The sequence below is a fragment of the Schistocerca gregaria genome, chromosome 10 (assembly GCF_023897955.1).
Source record: "Schistocerca gregaria isolate iqSchGreg1 chromosome 10, iqSchGreg1.2, whole genome shotgun sequence".
NCBI lineage: Eukaryota > Metazoa > Arthropoda > Insecta > Orthoptera > Acrididae > Schistocerca > Schistocerca gregaria.
Genome location: NC_064929.1, coordinates 200,032,895 through 200,060,426, shown reverse-complemented (window position 1 = coordinate 200,060,426; position 27,532 = coordinate 200,032,895). Strand labels below are relative to the sequence as shown.

Genomic DNA, 27,532 nt, shown 5'->3' with positions numbered 1-27,532 from the left:
TAGGCAATCAGTGACTATGTTCGGTATTTATCAACAATAAGAAACCAGCTGCTTTGTTTATGAAGAAGCAATTCTGGTTTTGCCTTGTGCTATTGACGGAGAGGGCAAGGCTGTCAGACAGAACCAATCCAGTGTAAGTGACACGAAAAGTGCAGTATGACCTACACATTCCCACATGACATCAACAGATGAAGAGTGTCCATTCGTACCACCGAGTATGCCTTAGGATCCACTATGCTGTTCGCCCTCTGCTGATTATTTACGGTGAGCGTAGCAGCAGCACCGGCGTGTTAGACAACCCCTGATCAGAATTCAATTTGAGCCTCGTAGTCGTTTGGCCTACATCCGACATTGCGTTGGTGGATGCTAGAAACGTGAAAAACCGACTGGTTAAAACCGATACCGGTATTTTAGTTCGAAACAGCCAACATTTTCCGATTTTTGTTTCGTCTACTAATAAAGAGGTAAAGATCTAAAGATACCGAAATATCAGTTAGCGAAAGCAGCAGTACTAATTTTTTTTTCGTTTCTAAAGGCACCTTTATTTTAGAGAAGCAGTAAAATTTTCACTGCTTTGAAATGCTGCGTTGTTACAGAAAACGAGAAAAGGCGAAGAGCGTTATTTTAATAATAATGCCTACAGAAACGAGCAACAAACACATGGCGTAAGAATTAGCGCGTCATTGCTGAGGCAATAATGTACCTGTTACCATGCGGTGTGGCCTATTAAATGGCATGCATTGTAAGGAATGTGTCAGAACTTTCCATTACATTGTAAACAGTAAAGTTAACGCTATTCTTTGCATTGTGGAAGCACTCAGATATCGATAAAACCAATCTGGGGGCGAAAATGGGAGCGCTGTACTAAGCATTGTTGTGAGACGAGGTCTGTCAGCGAAAGTTAAGACTAGTAGCGTCGGTGGAGAGCTCGGAGACAGAAGACGTGTCACGCCGCCCTCACGTCGGTGGTGACAGATCTTAACAGACTCAAGGCCTGATTTCATTTATACAGCCAGGAGAGATTTAGATGGCTTGACTACGCTTCAAGATGGAATTCAAGGTAAAATTCGAAAGCATAGCGTAAATCGCAGTTGCAGGAGAGGCTCGTGATTCTTGGTCCGAGTTTTCAATAATCCCATGTTTTGTTTGTCTATTAAAGAATCCACCTTATCCTCCAAATAATAATAATTATTCTCCACATCTAAATAATATGCTGTGGTTATTAAATGTTAATGTAACTTTGAAATTGAAATAATTTATTGATCTGGCACTCAGCCATTATTGATACCTATGTTATTGTAATTGTTATTGTCTATTATTGGTTATGTGTTACGATTATTATGAAGTTTTAAATAGACTTAATTTATGAAATCCCTTCTGAAAAGTTATTTATTAGTTAACAGGACCCAAAAAAACTCCTTCTTACTAAATTAATTCTTAGTAACAATGAGCTTTAGCCGCTGCTGCTGTATGCTGCTGCGCATTGCTGTACACTACATGGAAAAAGGCAGTCATCTAAACAGATGATCGATGAAAAACTGTGAATTTTCTTCTGCAAAATACAAAATAAAAATGTTTGTTTCTTAAAAATTTATATATGACAGTGTACTATTCTTTTTGGAGACAAAATTATCCTTTGTTTACACTTTAGAGTGTCCCAGAACACACTATCAACATTTTGGCACTCAAAATATCACCCAAAATAAGAACAAAACAGTGACTTACTACTGTGGGTCAAAAATGACCCACACGCTACTACTAGGGGTACGGCGAATTCTGGTACTTGTATTGTTAACGGATCACAGCAGGCGCCCAAAGTCGCATTCGACGCAACCCTTCTGAGCAGTGTATGACTCAACTGTGCGCGGCGCGGCGCCTCCCTCAGTAACGGACGCCTGAGGCACGGTCCTCGCTGCTGTTACGCGGGTTCTCGGTCGCTGCCGGTGTAAACGTCCTCCGGCGCCACAGACAGCCACGCGCTGATGACTGCGCAACGGGGGCGAGACCGGAAGAGCAGCCTGGGAGATTACGCTCACCGCAGCAGCGCCGTTAGAGGCAATTACGGCAGTAGCGGCGGACTCCGCTTAGGCAGGTAGCTGTCACACAACTGTCAGGGAGCAGCGAGATCGCCCGGTTGCCGCAGCCTGCCTGGTTCTTCCAAGGTGAGTTCCGCTTAGGATGCCCAGCTCCATATGTGGCAAAACCGTACTCAGTGTAATACGAGTACAAGGTCGGTGCATACATCGTACCGTCTTTGTTTTGGATGTTGATGTTCCGGTTGATATCATTTTACACTGCTGGTCATTAAAATTGCTTCACCACGAAGATGACGTGCTACAGACGTGAAATTTAACCTACAGGAAGAAGATGCTGTGATATGCAAATGATTAGCTTTTCAGAGCATTCACACAAGGTTGGCGCCGGTGGTGACATGAGGAAAGAAATGGTTCAAATGGCTCTGAGCACTATGGGACTTAACATCTTAGGTCATCAGTCCCCTAGAACTAATTAAACCTAACGAACCTAAGGACATCACACACATCAATGCCCGAGGCAGGATTCGAACCTGCGACCGTAGCGGTCGCTCGGTTCCAGACTGTAGAGCCTAGAACCGCACGGCCACTCCGACCGGCAGACATGAGGAAAGTCTCAAACCGATTTCTCATACACAAACAGCAGTTGACCGGCGATCACTGGTGAAACGTTGTTGTGATGCCTTGTGTAATGCGTAACATCACGTTTCCGACTTTGATAAAGGTCGGATTGTAGCGTATCGCGAGTGCGCTGTATCGTATCGCGACATTGCTGCTCGCGTTGGTCGAGATCCAATGACTGCTGGCAGAATATGGAATCGGTGGGTTCAGGATCGAAATACGGAACGCTGTGCTGGATCCCAACGGCCTCGTATCACTAGCAGTCGAGATGAGAGGCATCTTATCCGCATGGCCGTAACGAATCGTGCAGCCACGTCTCGATCCCTGAGTCAACAGATGGCCACGTTTGCAAGACAATAACCATCTGCACGAACAGTTCGACGAGTTTGCAGCAGAATGGACTATCAGCTCGGAGACCGTAGCTGCGGTTACCCTTGACGCTGAATCACAGAGAGGAGCGCCTGCGATGGTGTACTCGATGACGAACCTGGGTGCAAGAATGGCAAAACGTCATTTTCTCCGATGAATCCAGGTTCTGTTTACAACATCATCATGGTCGCATCCGTGTTTGGCGACATCGCGGTGAACGCATATTGGAAGCGTGTATTCGTCATCGCCATATTGGCGTATCAGCCGGCGTGATGGTATGGGGTACCATTGGTCACACGTCTCGGTCACCTCTTGTTCGCATTGACAGCACTTTGAACAGTAGACGTTACATTTCAGATGTATTACGACCCGGGGCTCTACCGTTCATTCGATCCCTGCGAAACCCTACATTTCAGCAGGATAATGCACGACCGCATGTTGGAAGTCCTCTACCGGCCTTTCTGGATACAGAGAATGTTCGACTGCTGCCCTGGCCAGCACATTCTCCAGATCCCTCACCAGCCGAAAACGTCTGGTCAATGGTGGCCGAGCAACTGGCTCGTCACAATACGTCAGTCACTACTCTCGATGAACTGTGGTATCGTGTTGAAGCTGCATGGGCAGCTGTACCTGTACACGCCATCCAAGCTCTGTTTGACTCAATGCCCGTTATTAGGGCCAGAGGTGGTTGTTCTGGGTACTGATTTCTCAGGATCTATGCACCCAAACTGCGTGAAAATGTAATCACCTGTCAGTTCTAGTATAATATATTTGTCCAATGATTACACGTTTATCATCTGCATTTCTTCTTGATGTAGTAATTTTAATGGCCAGTAGTGTATATTATCTATGAGTCATTACTAAAGTCCCTCTTATGTGTGTGCGGGCTGGTGTGGCCGAGCGGTTGTAGGCTCTTCAGTCTGGAACCGGGCTACCGCTACGGTCTCAGGTTCGATTCCTGCCTCGGGCATGGATGTGGGTGACGTCCTTAGGTTAGTTAGGTTTAAGTAGTTGACCTCAGATGTTAAGCCCCATAGTTCTCAGAGCCATTTTTTCTCTTATGTGTCTGCCCTGTTTATTAAGACTTACGGAAAAAAGCTACGAACTTATGCGCCAACCTAATGTTTATTTTTGAATGATTATTACTATTATGATTATTTCGTAATATGCGAAACAGATTGCAGCGGGTGTTACAGCTTGTGAAGCAAAGACATGAACATCTTTCTCACATAGGCCACAACATACACATAAACTCTGTGCTTTCCACCAAACATTTATGACAGTAAAATAAACCGAGACATGTGCATCACGTATCCTTAAGTATCTCATGGAAATGCCTTCTTCAAATTTTACATAATTCCCGCAATAGACGAGAAAATGCTTCACTTGTTCACTTCACGAAAATATACGAACTAGTTGACAGCGCAACCCAACAGCAACTACGTAACTACTGTAGGGTCTACATTATATTATTATCGTTGTTATAACTGTAATAATACTGAAACGTCCCCTTAGAACAATTTATACACGACTGTGCTCAAACTGACACACAATATTTTTAGCGCAACGCAATCTGACTTTCAATAATCCCTACAAAAGAATGGCCCTGACTAACATTAACCTATACCTTTCACAAATTACTTACCTCACAAAAAATCTTCGTTACTCGAACTACTGCAATACAGCGAGCACCACTACTGCCAGCTAAATAAAAGATTCTAACTACGGAAGGCACTAACTACTGATAGGCATAGTTAGCAAATGAAAGATTTTAATAGAGAACAAACAGTGTATTTACCTTAATAGTCAAAATATATATATATCAGTTCGTGACACCAATTCTTACAAATTTCAAAACTCCGCCATCTCTCTCCCCACGTCCACCACTGCTGGCGGCTCACCTCCAACTGCGCAACGCTACGCGCTGTTAGCATCCAGCTGCCGCTGCCCAACACTACAATGGCAGACAACAATGCAAACCAGCCACAGACTGCACATGGCACAGCCAGTGATTTTTCATACAGAGCGCTACGTGGCATTACCAATAAGAAAACGTAAACAGCCTACTTACATAGCCCCCATGCTCCCCACAAAAAATTTTACAAATTGTTTTGGGCACTGGCCAATAATGATTTGATAAAATTTTTCATAATTACAATAACAAAGATATCAAATACACACACTTATTGATACAATGTTGGTCAAAAGCTAAAATTTTCTCACAGTCCATAAAGACAGTCGTGATCATTCATCAAAGTAAAATTGCAGTGTTTTTCTCAAAGGCTGAGTAGTAAAAGAAAATGCACTTGGAAGTAGTGGATTTCTAAGCAGTCTTGAAGAAGTAGTGTTGTCCTTCCAACGGACAGACAGTGCTGACTCTTGACATGCAGACAGTTAATGGGCCACAACAGAGCAAACCCACTGTAGTCCTGGTAGAGATTACGGAATTGGTGGGCCACCAGAGGTGCAGACCCACTGCAGTCCTTGTAGAAATAATGGTATTGGTGGGTCATCAAAGGTGCAGACCCACTGTAGTCCTTGTAGAGACGGCCAGCAGCCATCTGTTGCAACTGTGCAGGTGCACAATCACCATTGAAGAGTCTTGCAGATAATATAGGATAATACAGCAAGTCCATAACCACCACTAGTGCACTCACAAAAATTGTTTTTGAAATGTCCTTAGAACTAGCAATGCTGTTATCCAGTCCCTTACTGAATTATTAACACATGTGCAAACACTATCAGTCCCTGCTTCTCACATATTGTCCATATACTATGGCCAACAGAAATGTGTGCAGTGAAATGTAATTTACAAGTTACTTAATTTGATGAACTGGTGTCAATTACAATATTATAACATAAGAATACAATAACAAAGGTTCAAAATATATCATTAAAGAACATAACAATACAGATAACATTTGCAGTAGTACAGGCTTTACAAAAGAATCTAAATAGCAAATACATCAGTGTTACAAAAGTTACGACATAAGTACATACATAAAAGATCAGAATAACTTTTGAAACATCAACTTCACACATGAGCATTACAACAAAACAGAATAAATAATGTGTAAACATCTTTACAAAGTAAATAACATGTTATTAATGCAAATTATATTTGAGGATAACAGTATTCCTCATCATAGTGAATGTAGTTTAGTACTATAAATATTCTGCAACATAAGTCTTATCAGATAAACATATAAAGACCGGTAGAACATAAATACACAAACACATAGTGAGATAACACAAGGAAAGGACAGGGTTTGTTTTACTGCAGTATTTTGCAAACAAAACTTTCTTTACTTCTCGGAGATCTCCCTTCGTTCTTCATTATTTCCAAAAAGTCCTATCTATACCTGATTTCTGTACTTTTTTCGTATAACTCCTCAATGCATTTCTTCCAATCCATCGCAAATCATTCTCTTATATAGGCTACCCCCTCTTAAGCTAACTTAAATCTACTGAGCTCAGATGCTAAACTAAGGGACGAGGAAATGCAGCAGCACAAAACAATTAACACAAACAGCAATGATAAAAAAAATGGAAATTGGCAAAAAAGGCAGCAATATTACAACTAATATAAGGCAATGTGCAGCAAACAAGAAAAATAAATCAGTAATAAAATTGGCTTAACCTAGTAAAACAAAGTGACATTCAGTAGCACTATGCATGGCAAACAGCAGCAGCAAATGCTATAACTTATACCGAAACATGACAAAGCTCAAGCAGAAAAAATGTTACACTAAAGACAACAATGCAGATAAGGACAATGTCTATTCACATCTTAATGTCTATGTAATTAAAGTGGTGCACCACAAAAACTAATGCTACAACAAATTACCAAGTACTTGAAAAGAAAATTATATATACAGTTACTGTTATTAGTCGCTTCTTATTGCTCTTTCCATTCCAAGAGCTCCTTTTTCAAAGAATGTGGATCATAAAATAATTATTTAATAGATCTGTTGACAGAAAGTGTTCACATTAGCAAATGCATTTAATTTTATTTTATAAAATCAATGATGCAACACAGCTGGAAAACAGATATCAAATGAAATAAGCAACTATGGACAAAGCATAAAAATATCATTCAGTAGTCATGTGACATTTCATAAGTTAGTAGAATTCTCTCAACTCTCGTAGAAAGACGTTTGTTATAATCAGTTGTCAGATGTAAGTATCTTTCTCAGTAATGAGCGTGTCGTATTTGCGGTGCTTTCTACAAAGGAATGTCAATAGCGAGGATAATGGCCTCCTTTTTTTTTACCTGTGCCTCTGAAAGGCACACACTAATGGCTTTCTTTTGTCAGGTGGTTGTCGCGCAGCTGGGTGCCCACGACGCATTACGTGCAGGTGGTCACTTAACTGTCTTATCGAAATATTTACGACACCAGTTTCCGCTACAGTGGCAGTCTCATATAAAAAATTTAACAGGTCAAGCATTTGCGTTACAAATATGTAGAAACAAAATCCTGTAAATATAACAGTGTCCAAAAATTTTTGGTGGCCTTGTGATACATTCACGCGTATACACACATTTCATAACTCTTAAAGTACGATTCTTGGTTTTCCAACATCCTTTTTCTCAAACCAGAGTCCCTAACCACTACTCATTATTCCTTACCTTATTACACATATGTATATTCGTCGACACCTCTTCAATATGTCATCATAACAGATACGTAGCATAACCAAATAACTCATATAGCATCAGCTTAAGCATACTTCAGCAGCATAATTCACATCGTCGTCGTAATAATAACATCATAACACCACAGTCAAATTCTCAAAATCTCCGTAGCTTCCTCCGATAATTTCAAAACCTAAAAAAAAATTCTCTGCTCATGTCAAAAGTGTCATCTGCCTCAAACGTACTTTAAAAATCATACCAAATATGTCATTCAAAGCTCTCATAGTATCACAATGGTTCCAAAAAAATATGAACAGTTCACAAAGTACAGACAAAGTACAATTTCATAAGTGTGAACTTATCCACCTGCGTATAATAATATTCTTATCATTATTGTTATTAGCGTGAAGTCTTCCAATTTCTACCAGTTCAGAAGTAAGATGATTTACAAACAGTAAGTTTAGTGCACACATTTTAATTTGGTTGATTTTAATTGGGGAAGCAGAGTGTAGGTGAAGCGACTGTCGCTACGGAGTGGTTCAAATGAAGCCTCCTTGTAACAAATATCTACTCTCATTTTCTGCCATTTGTCCGGATACTTTTGATCACATAGTACAGCAGGCGTCTCTTAGCTGCTCACAAGGACATTTCAATTTTCAATATTATCCAGCAGTAAATACGTGTAGGTAGACTCTCGATACACGGAACACAGTGAAAAATTAGTTTAAAAACAGTGAGGACAGGTATCTGTCTGTCGAATTTCAGGCACGCATCATGATCACCCTGCAGCTGCAGCCCGTCCTTGCAGTGACGTTATGCGCGCTGCACGTCGCAGCCGGGGGTCGATCGGAGGACCTGCTGGACGGCGTGCTGAGCCCCGAGCTGCTGCCTGGCTCCCTCCTCATGCTGGACTCCAGCGTCGACAATTCCAGCTGCAGCGCAGGCCGATGGGACGACGCCTACGCCACCATGGATTTTCACAGGTAAAGTACAAACGTGAGACCGTGTAGTAACTGCCAGAATAAGGCGAAAGGTTTGGATGTGACACTGAAATATTGTACCTCTCTTCAGGTGGGTAGGAGAAATTGGTGCGGGTATATGACATGATGCTCTCGGTCTTCCATAAAATCGCCAACGCATCAGTTTACTTGGTGCAAAGTTTCTCTACTGAAGTGCTGAGTGCTATTGACAAGGGATTTCAGATCGATTCCGTATTTCTGCATTTCCTCAGGGCTTTTGACAGTGTATACACAAGCGGTTTGTAGTGAAATTGCGTGCCTATGACATATCGTCTCAGTTATGTGACTGGATTCGTGATTTTATGTCAGAGAGGCCACAGTTCGTAGTAACTGATGGAAAGTTTCGAGTAAGACAGAAGTGATATCTGGCGTTCCCCAAGGTAGTGTTATAGGCCCTTTGTTGTTCCTCATGTACACAAACTATTTGGGAGACAATCTGAGCAGTCGTCTTAGGCTGTTTCCAAATGACTCTGTCGTTTATTCACAGGTAAAGTCATCAGAAGATCAAAACAGATTGCAAAACAATTTAGAAGAGATATCTCTATGATGTGAAAATTGGCAGTTAACGCTCAAGAGCGAAAAGTGTGAAGTCATCCACGTGAGAGCTGAAAGGAATCCGTTAAACTTCTGTTACACCATAAATCAGTCAAATCTAAAGGCCGTAAATTCAACTAAATACCTAGGAATTGCAACTATGAACAACCAGCATTGGAAAGGACACACAGAAAATGTTGTGAGGGAAGGCAAACTAAAGACTGTGTTTAATTGGCAGCACACTTAGAAGACGCAACAGATGTACTAAAGAAACTGGCTACACAACGCTTGTCAGTTCAATTTTATCATACTGCTGCGTGGTGTGGACTCCTTACCGGATAGGATTGACGGAGTACATCGAAAATGTTCAAAGACGGGCAGCACGTCTTGTATTACCGCGAAATAGGGGAGGGAGTGTCACTGAAATGATAGTGGATTTGGGGTGGACTTCATTAAAACAAAGGGGTTTTTCGTTGCGGCGAAATCTTCTCACCAAGTTACAATTAAGAACTTTCTCCTCTGAATGCCAAAATATTTTGTTGACACCGACCCACATAGGGAGAAACGATCACCGTGATAAAATAAGGGAAATGAGGGTTAGTACGTAAAAATGTAGGTGTTCGATGTCTCCGCGCTCTATACGAGATTGGAATAATAGAGAACTGTGAAGGTAGTTCGATAACGCACTTAAATTTGATTTGCAGAGTATCTATGTAGATACTGTGCAGAATCTGTAACTCAAGTGCGTAGACGGAAACTCCAAAATATCGAGCTATGGTTTCTTTTTTTTTATTCATCTATCTTCTGAATGGTTTGAATCGTCCCGCCACGAGTTTCTTCCTGTGCCAAACTCTTCACCTCAGCGTAGCAATTGCAACCTACATCCTCAATTATTTGCTTGACGTATTCCAATCTCTGTCTTCCTCTACAGTTTTTGCCCTCTACAGCTCCCTCTAGCACCATGGAAGTCATTCCCTCATGTCTTAACATATGTCCTGTCCCTTCTCGTTATCACTGTTTTCCACATATTCCTTTCCGCTCCGTTTTTGTGTAGAACCTCCTCATTCCTTACCTTATCAGTCCACTTAATTTTCAACATTGGTCTGTAGTACCACATCCCAACTGTTTCGATTCTCTTCTGTTCCGATTTTACCACAGTCCGTGTTTCACTCCCATACAATGCTGTGCTCCAAACGTACATTCTCAGAAATGTCTTCCTCGAACTAAGGCCTTTGTTTATAACTAGTACACTTCTCTTGGTCAGGAATGCTCTTTTTACCGTTGCTAGTCTGCTTTTGATTTCCTCCTTGCTCCGTCACTGGTTATTTTGCTGCCTAGATAGCAGAATTCCTTAACATCATCTACTTCGTGACATCAATCATGAAATTACGTTTCTCGCTGTTTTCATTTCTGCTCATTACTTTCGTCTTTCTTCGATTTACTCTCAATACATTTTCTGTACTGTACTGTGTTCGTTCCATTCAGAAGATCCTGTAATTCTTCTTCACTTTCACTCAGGATAGTAATGTCATCAGTGAATCGTATCATTGCTAACCTTTCACCTCGAATTTTAATTGCACTCCTGAACCTTTCTTTTATTGCCATCATTCCTTCCTCGATGTACATATTGAACAGTAGGGGCGTAAGACTACATCCTTGTGTTATACCCTTTTTAATACGAGCACTTCGTTCTTGGTCGTCCATACTTATTCTTCCCTCTTGGCTGTATATGTATATGTATATATATATGTATATGACCCATCTCTCTCTAAAGTTTACCCCTACTTTTCTCAGAATTTCGAACGTCTTGCACCATTTTACATTGTCAAACGCTTTTTCCAGGTCGAGAAATACTATGAACGTGTCTTGATTTTTCTTTAGCCTTGCTTCCATTATTAGCCGCAACGTCAGAGCTGCCTCTCTCGTGCCTTTACTTTTCCTAAAGCCAAACTGATCGTCATCTAGCGCACCCTCAATTTTCTATTCGATTCTTCTGTGTCTTATTGCTGTTAGCAACTTGGACTCATGTGCTGTTAAGCTGATTGTGCGATAATTCTCTCACTTGGCAGCTCTTGCAGTCTTCGGAATTGTGTGGATGATGTTTTCCGGAAGGTCAGATGGTATGTCACCAGACTCATTCATTCTACACACCAACGTGAATAGTCGTTTTGTTGCCAGTTTCCCCAATGATTTTAGGAATTTTGATGGAATGTAATCCATCCCTTCTGCCTTATTTGATCTTAAGTCCTCCAAAGCTCAGTTAAATTTCCAGCTTAAAATGTATTGATATTTTAACATTGTGAATACCTGACGCAAGGCGTCGCCTAATACAAGATCTGACAAAAGTGAAGACTCAAGAAGGGTAAGAGAAAACGAAATAAAGTTTCATTGGTTGATAGAGTAAGTGATGTTACTTCAGTGATTCCAAAATCGAATTAAATTTACAAAGAACTTTACAGTGTCGTTGGGTTTTGGGGGAGGGGACCAAACAGCAAAGTCATCCCATCGGGTTAGGGAAAAATAGGGAAGGAAATCGGCCTTGCCCTAGCATTTGCCTGGAGTGATTTAGGAAAATCACAGAAAACTTAAATCAGGATGACCGGGCGAGGGTTTGACCCGTCGTCCTCCCGAATGCAAGTCCAGTGTGCTAACCACTGAGCCAGCTCGCTCGGTCCTTACGGTGTGAACTTATGATCTCAACCCCATCAGGCCAGGGTGCACGATCTGATTCGGTTGGGAAGGGTGTCAGAAAGCCATTTGCTGTTCTCCTGAGGCAATTTGGCCCACAACTGTTGTAAGCCGTCCGTGACATTCTGGATACTGACACTTGGATGGAGTGGATATCTACTCGTATGTTGCATCAGGAACAGATCAAGGGATCTTGTCGGCCACGGGAGTATCCCAGCACAACGCGGTTAGCACATAGGCACATGAGCCACATGTGGACGAGCATTGTCTTCTTGAAAAATGGCCTCGCAGTACTTGTCGGCCACAGGAGTATCCCAGCACAACGCGGTTAGCACATAGGCACATGAGCCACATGTGGACGAGCATTGTCTTCTTGAAAAATGGCCTCACAGTACTATCACATGAGAGGTAATACAAGAGAATGTAGAATGTCCATTGTGCCGCCAAAGTTCTGTTACTCATTACTAGCTGTGACGTGAAGTAATACTTGATGGTTCCCCGTACCATGACCACAGGAATGACAGTGCTGTCCCTCTCCAAAACGCTGAAGGAACGGGACCTTCCACCAAGTCGCCGCCATATTCACCTACAATGTTCATCTAGGGTAGTGCAGAACCGCAATTCATCACTGAACACACTGAAGTGCCATGGTTCCCGTGGTATTATGGCCCATGGTTCCCAGTCACGCCACCACTCGACACGCAGACATTTGTCTCACCAAATCCGCCCCCTTCAGTGACGCACAAGTCGCCCATTGCGGTGCCAACTGCAAAGACTTGGCAGCTCGGTGGCCGAACTTCCCCAGGTGGGGACTCCCAGCCATCACTGCCATACGATCATTCACTGACCTTGTACTGTTAATGGCAGCCTATACCTGGCATGGTAACTCCCTAGTTTTTGGGTGGCATGATGAGAAATGGTTATGATGTGTTCGGTGCACAATTTGACAAACCTCTGTCGTGGCGGTCAGAGGTGTTGGACTAGAGCTCTGACAACGGGTATACCTGCCATCACTTCCCCATGCTGTCCAACATCTGGCCGCTCTCACCACTGACTCTCCCACAAATCCAAATATTACACGATTCGACCTGCCAGCCAAATGGTGATCCACAATGACGCTTCTTTCAAAGGCTGCTAGATGGTGAAAAGGCTGCGTCACTTTAATACACTGCATCTCCGAGACCTTCACAGTTATAACTAGGGTCCGGATTTTAATGACAAGTCATGAACTATGACAAGTCTGAACTATAGGGCGAATTTTAGAACAATTTATACACAAATCTAGGCATGTTAGCGTCGAAAAATGTATTTTGATTGTGCATATAAAGTCATATTTCAACAAATTTTAGTAATAGGTCATATTGCGGCTAACTTTTAATATAATAGGTCATACTTCCGTCAACTTTTGCCAAAAATGCATATACCGTTTTTCTCGAATCTTGCGGGACACGCGAATAAGAAAATTAATATGTTGCTCAACAGACAATATTTAACGTGCTGTTATGAAAGATAAGCAGATAAATTAGTACACAGCTTTATTTCGAAGGACTGTAGCAGAAAATCGGTGTACCACAACAGTCGTTTCGCAAAAATAAAACATTGTTGTGCAGGGTCGACAATACGCTCTCAGAGCCAACAATGATGGCTTCCGTCGTAATAACCATATCAGCCGCACAGGTGTTCCCAGCAACCAGTTTGAATACAGTCTTTGCCTTGTTCAACATGCCTAAAGCTAAGTGCTCCGACAGCGTGAAGCTGCGAGGATATGTTCGAGAATTTGGACAAAAGTTCTTTAGTACTGATAAGAAAATATTATTTTGTAAACTGTGTGAAGTTAAAGTTAGCGCAGAAAAGCGCTTTAATGTGCAACAACACTGTAATACTGCTAAACACAGCGGCTGTGTTAAACGGAGTGCTGAAAATAGCAGCAGGCAAACGCTGTTATTTGAACATACAGGTCAATCGTCAACCGTGCAATTATTTTGCAAGGATTTGTGTGAAATGATGGTGTCCTGCAACATGCCATTGGAAAAGCTGAAGAATCCACGCTTCAGACGGTTCTTGGAGAAGTATACAACACATCCAGTTCCAGATCAATCTACACTGAGAAAGAACTATTTATCCGTATGCTGCAATGATGTGCTCAAAAAAATACGAATTACTATTGTTGAGCAAAAGATCTGGCTGTCGATAGATGAAACTACAGATATTAGTGGGCGATATATTGCAAATGATGTTGTTGGTGTTCTAAAAGTTGATGGCCCTGGAGATATGTTATTACTAACGTGTGAAACTCTCAATAGAGTAAACAATTCGACGATTGCTATTTTGTTTGACAACTCTCTGAAGCCACTGCGGCCGGATGGTGTGAAAAGAGACAACGTTTTGCTGCTTGTAACAGATGGTGCTTCAGATATGGCTAAAGCAGCCAAAGGGCTGCAGATTCTCTACCCCAAAATGGTGTACGCCACTTGCCTTGCACATGCGTTGCCGAAGAGGTGCGATCAAATTACCCTGACGTGGACAAATTAATTTCCTGTGGCAAGAAAATCTATGTGAAGGCTCCGCTACGGTTGCAGAAATTCCAGGAACAAGCATCTACAACGCCCCTGCCACCTAAACCTGTTCTTACACGATGGGGTTCTTGGCTTAATGCTACTGAGTATTACTGCACCAACTACACCTAAATAAAGACAATCTGCTGTGAGCTTGATAGCGATGAATCAAGTGCTATCAAAATTGTGAAAGAAGTTTTGACGGATACATTGTCTCCAAACTTGGCATACATCAACGCCAATTTTTCAGTGATATCAAAAGCCATCAAACGACTGGAAACTGTTAGCACTTAGCTATGTGAGGCCCTGAGTATTGTGCAACATGTGCAGAGTGAGCTGGGTTGAGCTCGTGGTCATGTGGCTGACAAAGTGAAAACCAAATTGCTAAGTGTTCTCCAACGGAATCCTGGATATTCTACACTGTGCGAAGTTAGTGACAGTCTTTCAGGGAATACCGCGACATTTGAAGATATTGAAACAAATCTGAACTCCAGTGATCTGGCTCTCTTCAAATACGCACCAGTGACGTCTTGTGAAGTGGTGCTTTTCCAGGTACAAAACTATAATCAGCTACAACCGTAGATCTTTGACGATGGAAAACCTGAAAATGCACCTTGTGATCCAGTGTAACTTTGCAGATACTGAAGATTGATGTATGGTATTAAATAATGTGAAACGCTTTAAATACTATGTAGAAATAAAAACATTGTTTTACTGTTTCGATAGATGATGTTTTCACTGTACTATGTGTTTAGAAAATAAAACATTCAGACATTCAAAAAATAGATGCAAATTAACCACAAACCCTACAGAAAGCACGAACTATACTTACAATATTTTGAGAAGTGAATTTTGTATTACTTTATGGTGAATAAAAAATTAAATAAACAAACAAGAATGCTTTAAATAAATTTCTATTAAGTCATATTTTATTTTTAAGGTCATATTTTTGTAAGTTTTAGGTCATAAATGCTTGCACATTTCACTGTTTTTTAGGTAATTAAAATCAAGGCTCCAGTGGTAACTCAGTATCTGACGCTGTTCTCGCCCTACAAGGACATAACACTAAAAACAAATGACACTTATGTATTTTGGTGGGCCTCTAATGATTTTCATACCTGCTGATGATATGTATGTGTACAGAATTTACATTCAACCTTGTCTTCTAGTAGTTTCTTTTTTCTCAATCTGTGTATATCGCGTATAACAGTGCTGATAAATTCTGAGAAATTTATAATGATACAGAGGATTATCAACATTTTCCCTTGTATTGTCCACAAATAGAATAGAGAGGCTAAAATTGTACCCGGTATTTTAGGTACTCCCAGCAGTAAGATGCAGAACAAGATTTAGACATAGGTGGATAATCTTTCCCCAAGTCAGGAATCGGCGAAATGTTCATAACCAACTGGACTGCTTTTCTGGTTGCATTTTCCACCGTCGATCTGTACGCAGGAAGAAGATGAACGAGTACCTGTGCCGGAGCTACTTGGCGGAGCGTATACTGGATGAAGTGGAGAGGCCGCCTCCCGCCCCTGAACTGCCCTCTACACCATTCCCGTCTCCGCCTCCCGCCTCCCAGCTGCCTGCTACACCGCTCCCGTCGCCGTCCTCCGTCCCCCAGCAGCCTGTTACGTCGCTGATGTCTGCAGCCCTCGCCCCAGCTCCAGAGAAGAGGTCTGGAGAGCCTGCACCAGCAAAGCCAGGGGCAGCAAAGGACACAGAGCGGAGGCGGCAGGACCTGCTCCATGACGAGGGTTCCAGCGCCTACAAGCAGTGGCTCTCCAGGTGAGCTGTCCAGCACACAGTTTAATAGTCCCTAGCACATAACTCACAGCAGTTATGAAGTAATTCTGCGGTTGGAAGCTCCATCCAGTTGTTAGTGGGAACTCAAATGTTGTCACACCTTTGTGTCACGCCACAACTAATGTACCGCCCCCAATATCAGAGATCTGCCAGTAGCACCTCTCCCAAGGGATGCCATCACTGAATCTCAGACACCAACACCACCACCAGTCAGTGTCACCGAACTGGTTGCCGTCATAACTGGAAGATACTCTTAAAGGGGAGGTCAACCTCAAGATGGTCTTATTCTTGTTCGAGACTAGTCACATCGAAATTCAAGCTTACTCTGTCGATGTATTGTTCTTGAAACTATACTACATCCACACTTTCGGGCAATCTTATAAACTTAGCTTGCCGTGTTTATGTATGTAAGATTTTCTTAATACGAACTCGCTTTCTGTTTAGAAGACTGCTATTGGCTTTTAATTCTTTCACTTTTCTTGCCTATTACATAGACCAGGGAAGTTAGGTTTTTTGTTGTTATATGGATGGGGCCTGGATAAACGGAAAGAACAAGATGTTGTACAGAGTTTCAGGGAGAGCATAAGGGAACAATTGACAGTAATGGGGGAAAGAAATACAGTAGAAGAAAAATGGGTAGTTTTGAGGGATGAAGTAGTGATGGCAGCGGAGGATCAAGTAGGTAAAAAGACGAGGGCTAGTAGAAATCCTTGGGTAACAGAAGAAATATTAAATTTAATTGATGAAAGGAGAAAATATAAAAACGCAGTAAATGAAGCAGGCAAAAAGGAATACAGACGTCTCAAAAATGAGATCGACAGGAAGTGCAAAATGGCTAAGCAGGGATGGCTAGAGGACAAATGTGAGGACGTAGAGGCTTATCTCACTAGGGGTAAGATAGATACTGCCTATAGGAAAATTAAAGAGACCTTTGGAGAAAAGAGAACCACTTGTATGAACAGCAAGAGCTCAGATCGAAACCCAGTTCTAAGCAAAGAAGGGAAAGCATAAAGGTGGAAGGAGTATATAGAGGGTCTATACAAGGACGCCGTGACAGCACAGCTTCGGCCACGCGACCGACAACGGGCAGACAACGCGGATATCGTACCTGGGGGCCCCGCAGCAAAGCCGCCATTGCTGACGGGGGCAGCCGACTTTTGAACGATTTTGAACAGACCTACATTTACATCTTCATAACGTTTCTCCTTTTGATACACATATATATTACACATATACCACACGGTGTTTCAGCAGAAATAGAAAAACACATGCGTACTCGACAGGAATGTTGTGTCAGAACTTCATAGGAATGTAATATACCGGGTGATCAAAAAGTCAGTATAAATTTGAAAACTGAATAAATAACGGAATAATGTAGATAGACAGGTACAAATTGTGATAGATGGCGCTGTAATAGTCACAAACGTATAAGTACGTGGTATCACGTAACATTCCGCCAGTGGCGACGGTATTTGCTTCGTGATACATTACCCGTGTTAAAATGGACCGTTTACCAATTGCGGAAAAGGTCGATATCGTGTTGATGTATGGCTGTTGTGATCAAAATGGCCAACGGGCGTGTGCTATCCACGCTGCTCGGTATCCTTGACATCATCCAACTGTCTGGACCGTTCGCCGGATAGTTACGTTATTTAAGGAAACAGGAAGTGTTCAGCCACATGTGAAATGTCAACCACGACCTGCAACAGATGATGCCCAAGTAGGTGTTTTAGCTGCTGTCGCGGCTAATCCGCACGTCAGTAGCAGATAAATGCGCGAGAATCGGGAATCTCAAAAACGTTTGTGCTGAGGATGCTACATCAACATTGATTGCACCTGTACCATATTTCTATGCACCAGGAACTGCATGGCGACGACTTTGAACGTCGTCTACAGTTCTGTCACTAGCCACAAAAGAAATTACGGGACGATGACAGATTTTTTGCACACGTTCTATTTAGCGACGAAGCGTCATTCACAAACAGCGGTAACGTAAACCGGCATAATATGCACTATTGGGCAACGGAAAATCCACGATGGGTGCGGCATGTGGAACATCAGCGACCTTGGCGGGTTAAAGTATGGTGCGGCATTATGGGTGGAAGGATAATTGGCCCCCATTTTATCGAAGGCAATCGAAATGGTGCAATGTATGCTGATTTCCTACGTAATGTTCTACCGATGTTACCACAAGATGTTTCACTGCATGACAGAATGGCGATGTACTTCCAACATGATGGATGTCCGGCAAATAGCTCGCATGTTGTTGAAGCGGTATTGAATAACATGTTTCATGACAGATGGATTGGTCGTCGAAGGATGCACGCACGTTCACCGGAACTGGCGTCCCCGGATTTCTTTCTGTGGGGAAAGCTGAAGGATATTTGCTATCGTGATCCACAGACAACGCCGACAACACGCGTCAGCGCATGTGCGAACATTACGGAAGGCGACCTACTTGCTGTTGAGAGGAATGTCGTTACACGTATTGCCAAATGCATTGAGGTTGACGGACATCATTTTGAGCCTGTATTGCATTAATGTGGTATTTACAGGTAATGACGCTGTGACATCATGCGTTCTCAGAAATAATAAGTTCACAAAGGTACATGTATCACATTGGAACAACTGAAATAAAATGTTCAAACGTACCTACGTTCTGTATTTTAATTTAAAAAACCTATCTGTTACCAACTGTTGGTCTAGAATTGTGAGCCATATGTTTGTGACTATTACAGCGCCATCCACCAGAAAGCGAAAAATGTGGTCCAACTAAAACATTCATATTTCTTTACGTACTATACGAATATGTAATAAAATGGGGGTTCCTAGTTTAAAAAAAAAAAAAAAAAAAACGCAGTTGATATCCGTTTGACGTATGGCAGCGCCATCTAGCGGGCCAACCGTAGCGCCATTTAGTTTCCCCCTTCAAGCTAGACAAATTTCGTTCTATGTAGTTTTTTCGTTTGACGCTTATTTCGTGAGATATTTGGCACGGTTACGACCAATGGACCACCCTGTATATAATACAGCTCATATCAGAGAATGCGCTATCAGAGAATAAATCTCGAATTATTTCGGTATCAGCGTTCATACAGGCAAGTCGGTGCACAGTAGTTTACATTGTATGAGCACAGTAGTTTAGTGTGTGTGTCTGGTTCCAGAACAACGACGCTGGAGGACGTGTACCGGCACTACGGCGAGGACTCCGGGGGCGGCGGACAGGACCTGGAGGCGCAGGGGGACGCCCCGCTGGGCGGCGGAACCCAGGGGTACGACGGTGACGTCACAGGGTACGCCGTCGTGGGCGGCAAGATGGGCGGCGCCTCGGGGTACGGCTCCAGCGGCTCCGGGTAAGCTCAGAAAATGTTCAAATGTGTGTGAAATCTTATGGGCCTTACCTTGGTTGGTTGGTCTGGGGAAGGAGACCAGACAGCGAGGTCAGCGGATTAGGGAAGGACGGGGAAGGAAGTCGGCCGTGCCCTTTGAAAGGAACCATCCCGGAATTTGCCTGGAGCGATTTAGGGAAATCACGGAAAATCCAAATCAGGATGGCCGGGCGCGGGAGGGCCTTAACTGCTAAGGTCATCAGTCCCTAAGCTTACACACTGCTTAACCTAAATCATCCTAAGAACGAACACACATACCCATGCCTGAATGAGTACTCGAACTTCCGCCAGGACCAGCCACACAGTCCATGACTGCAGCGCCCTAGACCGCTCGGCTAATCCCACGCGGCCCAGGTAAGTGGTTGTGTTGGCTGACGCCTATCACAATTGGAGAGGGATGCAAGGGAACTTGTCCTGGTAGGCAATGTCGGAAAGACCAAATATATGGCAATGGCCAACTAGCGAAACCTACCAAATCTCAGGATAGCCGACAAGGAGTTTGAAAGGGTGAGAGACTTCAAGTACCTCGGATCGACTATCACAGGGGCAAATGGCATCAGCTGCGCGGTGAAAGCTGGAATAGGAACAGGCAGAATATGCTACTTTGCCACACTACCCACGCTTAGGAGCTCACTTCAATCACGAAAATGTAAAAACCTCCTTTACAAAACAATTATAAGAGCAGTAGCTATGAATGGTGCCGTGACATGGACCACGACTGCAGATAAGGAAAGGGTCCTTAGTATTTGGGAGAGAAAGGTTCTGCGTAAAATGTATGGCCCTAAACAGGATGGTCAATTGATTGTGACCGGGCCAAATATCTCACGAAATAAACGCCAAACGAAAAAACTACAAAGAACGAAACTTGTCTAGCTTGAAGGGGGAAACCAGATGGCTCTATGGTTGGCCCACTAGATGGCGCTGCCATTGGTCAAACGGATATCAACTGCGTTTTTTTTTTTTTTTAATAGGAATTCCCATTTCTAATTACATTTTCGTGTAGTACGTAAGGAAATATGAATGTTTTAGTTGGACCACTTTTTTCGCTTTGTGTTAGAAGGCGCTGTAATAGTGACAAACAAATGGCTCATAATTTTAGACGAGCAGTTGGCAACAGGTAGGTTTTTTTAAATTAAAGTACAGAACTTAGGTACGTTTGAACATTTTATTTCGGTTGTTCCAATGTGACACATGTACCTTTCTGAACTTATTATTTTTGAGAACGCATTCTGGTACAGCGTGATTACCTGTAAATACCGCATTAATGCAATAAATGCTCAAAATGATGTCCGTCAACCTCAATGCATTTGGCAATACGTGTAACGACACTCCTCTCAACAGCAAGTAGGTCGCCTTCCGTAATGTTCGCACATGCATTGACAATGCGCTGACGCATGTTGTCGGCGTTGTCTGTGGATCACGATAGCAAATATCCTTCAACTTTCCTCACAGAAAGAAATCCGGGGACACCAGTTCCGGTGAACGTGCGTGCATGCTTCGACAACCAATCCATCTGTCATGAAACATGCTATTCAATACCGCTTCAACAACATGCGAGCTATTTGCCGGACATCCATCATGTTGGAAGTACATCGCCATTCTGTCATGCAGTGAAACATCTTGTAGTAACATCGGTAGAACATTACGTAGGAAATCAGCATACATTGCACCATTTCGATTGCCTTCGATAAAATGGGAGCCAATTATCCTTCCACCCATAATGCCGCACCATACTTTAACCCGCCAAGGTCGCTGATGTTCCACATGCCGCACCCATCGTGGATTTTCCGTTGCCCAATAGTGCATATTATGCCGGTTTACGTTACCGCTGTTTGTGAATGACGCTTCGTCGCTAAATAGAACGTGTGCAAAAAATCTGTCATCGTCCCGTAATTTCTTTTGTGCCTAGTGACAGAACTGTAGACGACGTTCAAAGTCGTCGCCATGCAGTTCCTGGTGCATAGAAATATGGTACAGGCTCAATCTACGTTGATGTAGCATCCTCAACGCCGACGTTTTTGAGATTCCCGATTCTCGCGGAATTTGTCTGCTGCTGATGTGCGGATTAGCCGCGACAGCAGCTGAAACACCTACTGAGGCATCATTATTTGTTGCAGGTCGTGGTTGAGGTTTCACACGTGGCTGAACTCTTCCTGTTTAGTTAAACAACGTAACTATCCGGCTAACGGTCCGGACACTTGGATGATGTCGTCCAGGTTACCGAGCAACATATATAGCACACGCCCATTGGGCATTTTTATCGCAATAGCCATACATCAACACGATATCGACCTTTTCCGCAATTGGTAAACGGTTCATTTTAACACGGGTAATGTATCACGAAGCAAATACCGTCCGAACTGGGGGAATGTTACGTGATACCACGTACTTATACGTTTGTGACTATTACAGGGCCATCTATGACAAAGCGGAAAAAATGGTCCAACTAAAACATTCATATTTCCTTACGAACTACATGAATATGTAATAGAAATGGGGGTTCCTATTATAAAAAAAAGACGCAGTTTATATCCGTTTGACCTATGGCAGCGTCATCTATCGGGCCAACCATAGCGCCATCTGGTATCCCCCTTGAAGCTAGACGAGTTTCGTTATTTGTACTTTTTTCGGTTGACGCTTATTTCGTGAGATATTTGGCCCGGTCACTATCAATGGACCACCGTGTATACGACCAAGAAGCTTGGCACATCTGTACGAATGCAGAATTAGAACAACTTTTTGAAGAAGCTGACGTTGTCACTACCATTAAAATAAGAAGACTGCGATGAACAGGACACGTGGTCAGAATGGAGGAAGACTGAACATGTAAGAAGATTTTTGATGGCAAGATTGGAGGCAGACGACGGGGTCGTCGATGCAGAAAGAGATGGGTGGACGGAATTGAAGAAAAAGCTGGATGTCAGAGGATGGAGACGGAAAACCATGGAGCGGATAGTATGGCAGGATATTGTCATGCAGGCCAAAGCCCTTCAAGAGCTGTAGAGGCGAATAGCAGCAGCAGTAGTAGTAGTAGTAGTACATTCACTGTTGCAAAGTAAGTCTTGAGTGAATCTTAAACCTCTGAAAGGGTGCACTACTTTTTTTGTTCCGGCACTGTATATTACCAATCAGTCTAGTAACTACAGACCCAGTGGAAGTAACAGGTTAGAACTGTACGAGATTCTTACGGATAAAATTGTGCCGTTGCAGATACAGTGGCGGCCCCAGCTACCACCCCACGGGCTACGGGACTGCGGGTGGGGCCGGCGGTATGGAGAAGGCCATGGCCATCAAGGACCTGTTCGAGATGGCGCTGACCGCCATCGCCTTCCTGTCCTTCGGCATGTTCGTGCTCAACCTCATCATGACCTGTTTCATGGCGCAGCCGGTAAGCCGACCCCCGTAGTTTTCATCGACTACTCACACTCTGCGATCACAGGTACTCAGATGAAAAATACGTACGTTTTGGATTAACAGTGTCATGGAGAAGCTGATGTGAAACCATTGGGAATTTGTGGTAAGGTCTTACGGGACCAAACTGCTGAGGTCATCCGTCCCTAGGCCTATACACTACTTAATGTAACTTAAACTAACTTACGGTATGGACAACACACACACCCATGCCCGAGGCAGGACTCGAACCCCCGACGGGGGGAGCCGCACGGATCGTGACAAGACGCCTCAGACCGCGCGGCAAGCTGGGGTACGATATTGTTTGTACACAGAGAAGACTGTTTGTTTTAATCTTTACTTTTCTTTTGGCCAAATCAATATCGGGCCACGTGACCACTTTCAGCGGTCACATAGTTCATTATTGTACCTTCCCAGAATTTCTGTAGAATTACTGTAATTTTTAACTGTTTTAGGACGTGAATAAAACGTTCTCGGGTTTCCAACCGCGTCAATTGCATAAAACTACACGAGCTTTCGGTCAAGCACTCCTTGGCCACTGTCAAGTGGTATGACCGCCAGTGGCCTGTTGGTGCGTCCTTATACTGGGTGTTACAAAAAGGTACGGCCAAACTTTCAGGAAACATTCCTCACACACAAATAGAGAAAAGATGTCATGTGGACATGTGTCCGGAAACGCTTAATTTCCATGTTAGAGCTCATCTTAGTTTCGTCAGTATATACTGTACTTCCTCGATTCACCGCCAGTTGGTCCAATTGAAGGAAGGTAATGTTGACTTCGGTGCTTGTGTTGACATGCGACTCATTGCTCTACAGTACTAGCATCAAGCACATCAGTATGTAGCATCAACAGGTTAGTGTTCATCACGAACGTGGTTTTGCAGTCAGTGCAATGTTTACAAATGCGGATTTGGCAGATGCCCATTTGATGTATGGATTAGCACGGGGCAATAGCCGTGGCGCGGTACATTTGTATCGAGACAGATTCCCAGAACGAAGGTGAACCGATAGGAAGACGTTCGAAGCAATTTATCGGCGTCTTAGGGAGCACGGAACATTCCAGCCTATGACTCGCGACTGGGGAAGAACTAGAACGACGAGGACACCTGCAATGGACGAGGCAATTCTTCGTGCAGTTTACGATAACCCTAATGTGAGCGTCAGAGAAGTTGGTGCTGTACAAGGTAACGTTGACTACGTCACTGTATCGAGAGTGCTACGGGAGAACCAGCTGTTTCCGTACCATGTACAGCGTGTGCAGGCACTATCAGCAGCTGACTGGCCTCCACGGGTACACTTCTGCGAATGGTTCATCCAACAATGTGTCAATCCTCATTTCAGTGCAAATGTTCTCTTTACGGATGAGGCTTCATTCGAACGTGATCAAATTGTAAATTTTTACTATCAACATGTGTGAGCTGACGAGAATCCGCACGCAATTGTGCAATGACGTCATCAACACAGATTTTCTGTGAACGTTTGGGCAGGCATTGTTGGTGATGTCTTGATTGGGCCCCATGTTCTTCCACCTACGCTCAATGGAGCACGTTATCATGATTTCATACGGAATACTCTACCTTTGCTGCTAGAACATGTGCCCTTACAAGTATGACACAACATGTGGTTCATGCACGATGGATCTCCTGCACATTTCAGTCTAAGTGTTCATACGCTTCTCAACAACAGATTCGGTGACCGATGGATTGGTAGAGGCGGACCAATTCCACGGCCCCCACGCTCTCCTGACCTCAACCCTCTTCAATTTCATTTATGGGGGCATTTGAAAGCACTTGTGTACGCAACCCCGGTACCAAATGTAGAGACTCTTCGTGCTCGTATTGTGGACGGCTGTGATACAATACGCCATTCTCCAGGGCTGCATCAGCGCATCAGGGATTCCATGCGACGGAGGGTGGATGCATGTATCCTCGCTAACGGAGGACATTTTGAACATTTCCTGTAACAAAGTGTTTGAAGTCACGCTGGTACGTTCTGTTGCTGTGTGTTTCCATTCCATGGTTAATGTGATTTGAAGAGAAGTAATAATATGAGCTCTAACATGGAAAGTAAGCGTTTCCGGACACATGTCCACATAACATATTTTCTTTCTTTGTGTGTGAGGAATGTTTCCTGAAAGTTTGGCCGTACCTTTTTGTAACACCCTTTATACACTAGCTGCCGGCTGTGACGTCACTGATGCACGTGACATTGCCATATTTGGGCATGTTTTGAGTCTTCAGGCCTCCAACGGAAATCCGTCAGTTACTGAGACGCAGTAGGCCTCAGAACACCTGGAGTCTACAAAATACCTAGTGAGTGAGTGCACACTTTGGAACTACGCAGGAAAGAACATGAGAGGTATTATCGCCTACGCTTTGCAGGTAAATCTACGTCAGCTGAGCATGCGTTACAAAACGGTCACCACATAAAATTTGACGATACCTCTGCCGTGGCTAACAGCTTCTGGGACAGTTTTATAAAGGAAGCTATTGAAATAAAAGTTACCGCAAACACCGTGAATAGAGACCGGTGGCTTGCAGCTCAGCGCTGCGTGGGATCCAGCGATCGCGCGGTTGAAGAGAGCACGTCGTATGCCGACTCAAAATACGCCCATATATGGCAGTGTTGCGGGCACCAGTGACGTCACAGGCGACAGCTAGCGTATATAAGGACGCACCAACAGCCCACTGGCAGTCATAACACTTGACAATGGCCAAGGTGTGCTTGCCCGTAAGCTTGCGTAGTTTTAAGCAATTGACGCCTTAGGAAACCCGAAAACATTTTATTCACTGTTATCGCAGCGAGACTCTGCATTCATACATGTTTTAAGACGTACTCGTTGCATTATGTGATGAACGTAGCCTCCTGTAACACAATTAGAAGGTGCTAAAAGCAATTAAAAATTACGTTAAAATTTCCAGTACGTACAGGATGTTTCAAAAGTGATGTCACACTTTTCTATAAGAGGTAGTATTGGTCAAAACTAGAAGAAAAGTTGATATAATTAGGCCTGGAAACCAATACGTGTTGAGAAATGGACCAGTCTTACCTTTCATTCCCTTGTCTCTGTTACGTAGCACACGCTAGGCAGTGCTGCACGTGGTTACCACCCGTCCCGACACACCCTTCAACCCTTCTTCAGAGTTAATCACGCACTCTTCTAAATACACCTAATGTACGAAAAAAATGGTTCAAATGGCTTTGAGCACTATGGGACTTTAACTTCTAGGGTCATCAGTACCCTAGAACTTAAAACTAGTTAAACCTAACTAACCTAAGGACATCACACATATCCATGCCCGAGGCCGGATTCGAACCTGCGACTGTAATTAAATAGATAAATTGAACTGGACATAAAATGTAGACTGGCAACGGCAAGGAAAGCGTTTCTGAAGAAGAAAAATTTGTTAACATCGAGTATAGATTTAAATGTCAGGAAATCGTTTCTGAAAGTGTTTGTATGGAGTGTAGCCATGTATGGAAGTGAAACATGGACGATAAACAGTTTGGACAAGAAGAGAATAGATGCTTTCGAAATGTGGTGCTTCTGTGGTCACACAGTGTAGTTGGAGCCTCTGCAAGGGATATTCCATTCCGAGATCCACAGGGTGAAGAATGTGCCGAAAATATCAAATTTCAGGCATTACCTCTTACCACGGACAATGCAATGACCAATGGCCTTCACTTAAAGACCGAGAACAGCGGTGTTTTGTGTACAATTGTCAGTGCTAACGGACAATCAACACTGCGTGAAATAACTGCAGGAAGCAACGTGGGACGTACTACGAAGGTATCCGTTCGGACAGTGGGGCTAAATTTGACGTTAATGGACTATGGCATCCGATGATCGACGCGAGAGCCTTTGCTAACAGCACGACATCGCCTCCAGCGCCTCTCTTCGGCTGGTGACCATATCTGTTGGCCCCTAGACGATTGGAAAAATGTGGCCTGGTCAGATGATTCCCGATTTCAGTTGCTAGGTTTCGAATGTGGTGCAGACCACACGAATCCGTGGACCCAAGTTGTTAACAAGGCACTGTGCAAGCTGGTGGTGGCTACATGATGCTGTGGACTTGTTTACATGGAATGGACTGCGTCCTCTGGATGTTCGGCTACTTAGTGACCATTTGCAGCCATTCACGAACTTCTTGTTTCCACTCGACGATAGAATTCTAATTGCGCTGTGCCACTGGACCACAAATGCTCGCGAGTGGTTTGAAGGACATTCTCGACAGTTCGAGCGATTTGTGCACCCATATCGCCCGAAATGGATCCCAGCGAACATCTGTGGGACATAATCGAAACGTCGGATGGTGCACAAAATGCTTCACTGGCAACAATTTCGCTATTATGGACGGCAACAGAGCTAGTGTGGCTCAGTATTTCTGCAAGGAACTTCCTGCGACTTGATGAGTGCATGAACGGTGTATGTCGGGCGAAAGGAGATCCAGCATGATATTACGATCGCATG

General features: G+C 43.5%; 1 protein-coding gene across 1 annotated transcript in view; it reads left to right on the top strand.

Annotated features, from left to right (window-relative positions):
* The first annotated feature begins 2,102 nt into the window (after positions 1 to 2,102).
* The window catches only part of LOC126293242 (translation initiation factor IF-2-like), a 51,078-nt gene continuing 25,648 nt past the window's right edge, over positions 2,103 to 27,532 (top strand). Inside the window, exons 1-5 of the mRNA XM_049986360.1 lie at positions 2,103 to 2,162; positions 8,425 to 8,642; positions 15,911 to 16,243; positions 19,426 to 19,614; positions 22,861 to 23,038. Coding sequence (XP_049842317.1) covers positions 8,434 to 8,642; positions 15,911 to 16,243; positions 19,426 to 19,614; positions 22,861 to 23,038 — 909 coding nt within the window. The 5' untranslated portion in view covers positions 2,103 to 2,162; positions 8,425 to 8,433. The remainder of the gene's footprint in view (positions 2,163 to 8,424; positions 8,643 to 15,910; positions 16,244 to 19,425; positions 19,615 to 22,860; positions 23,039 to 27,532) is intronic.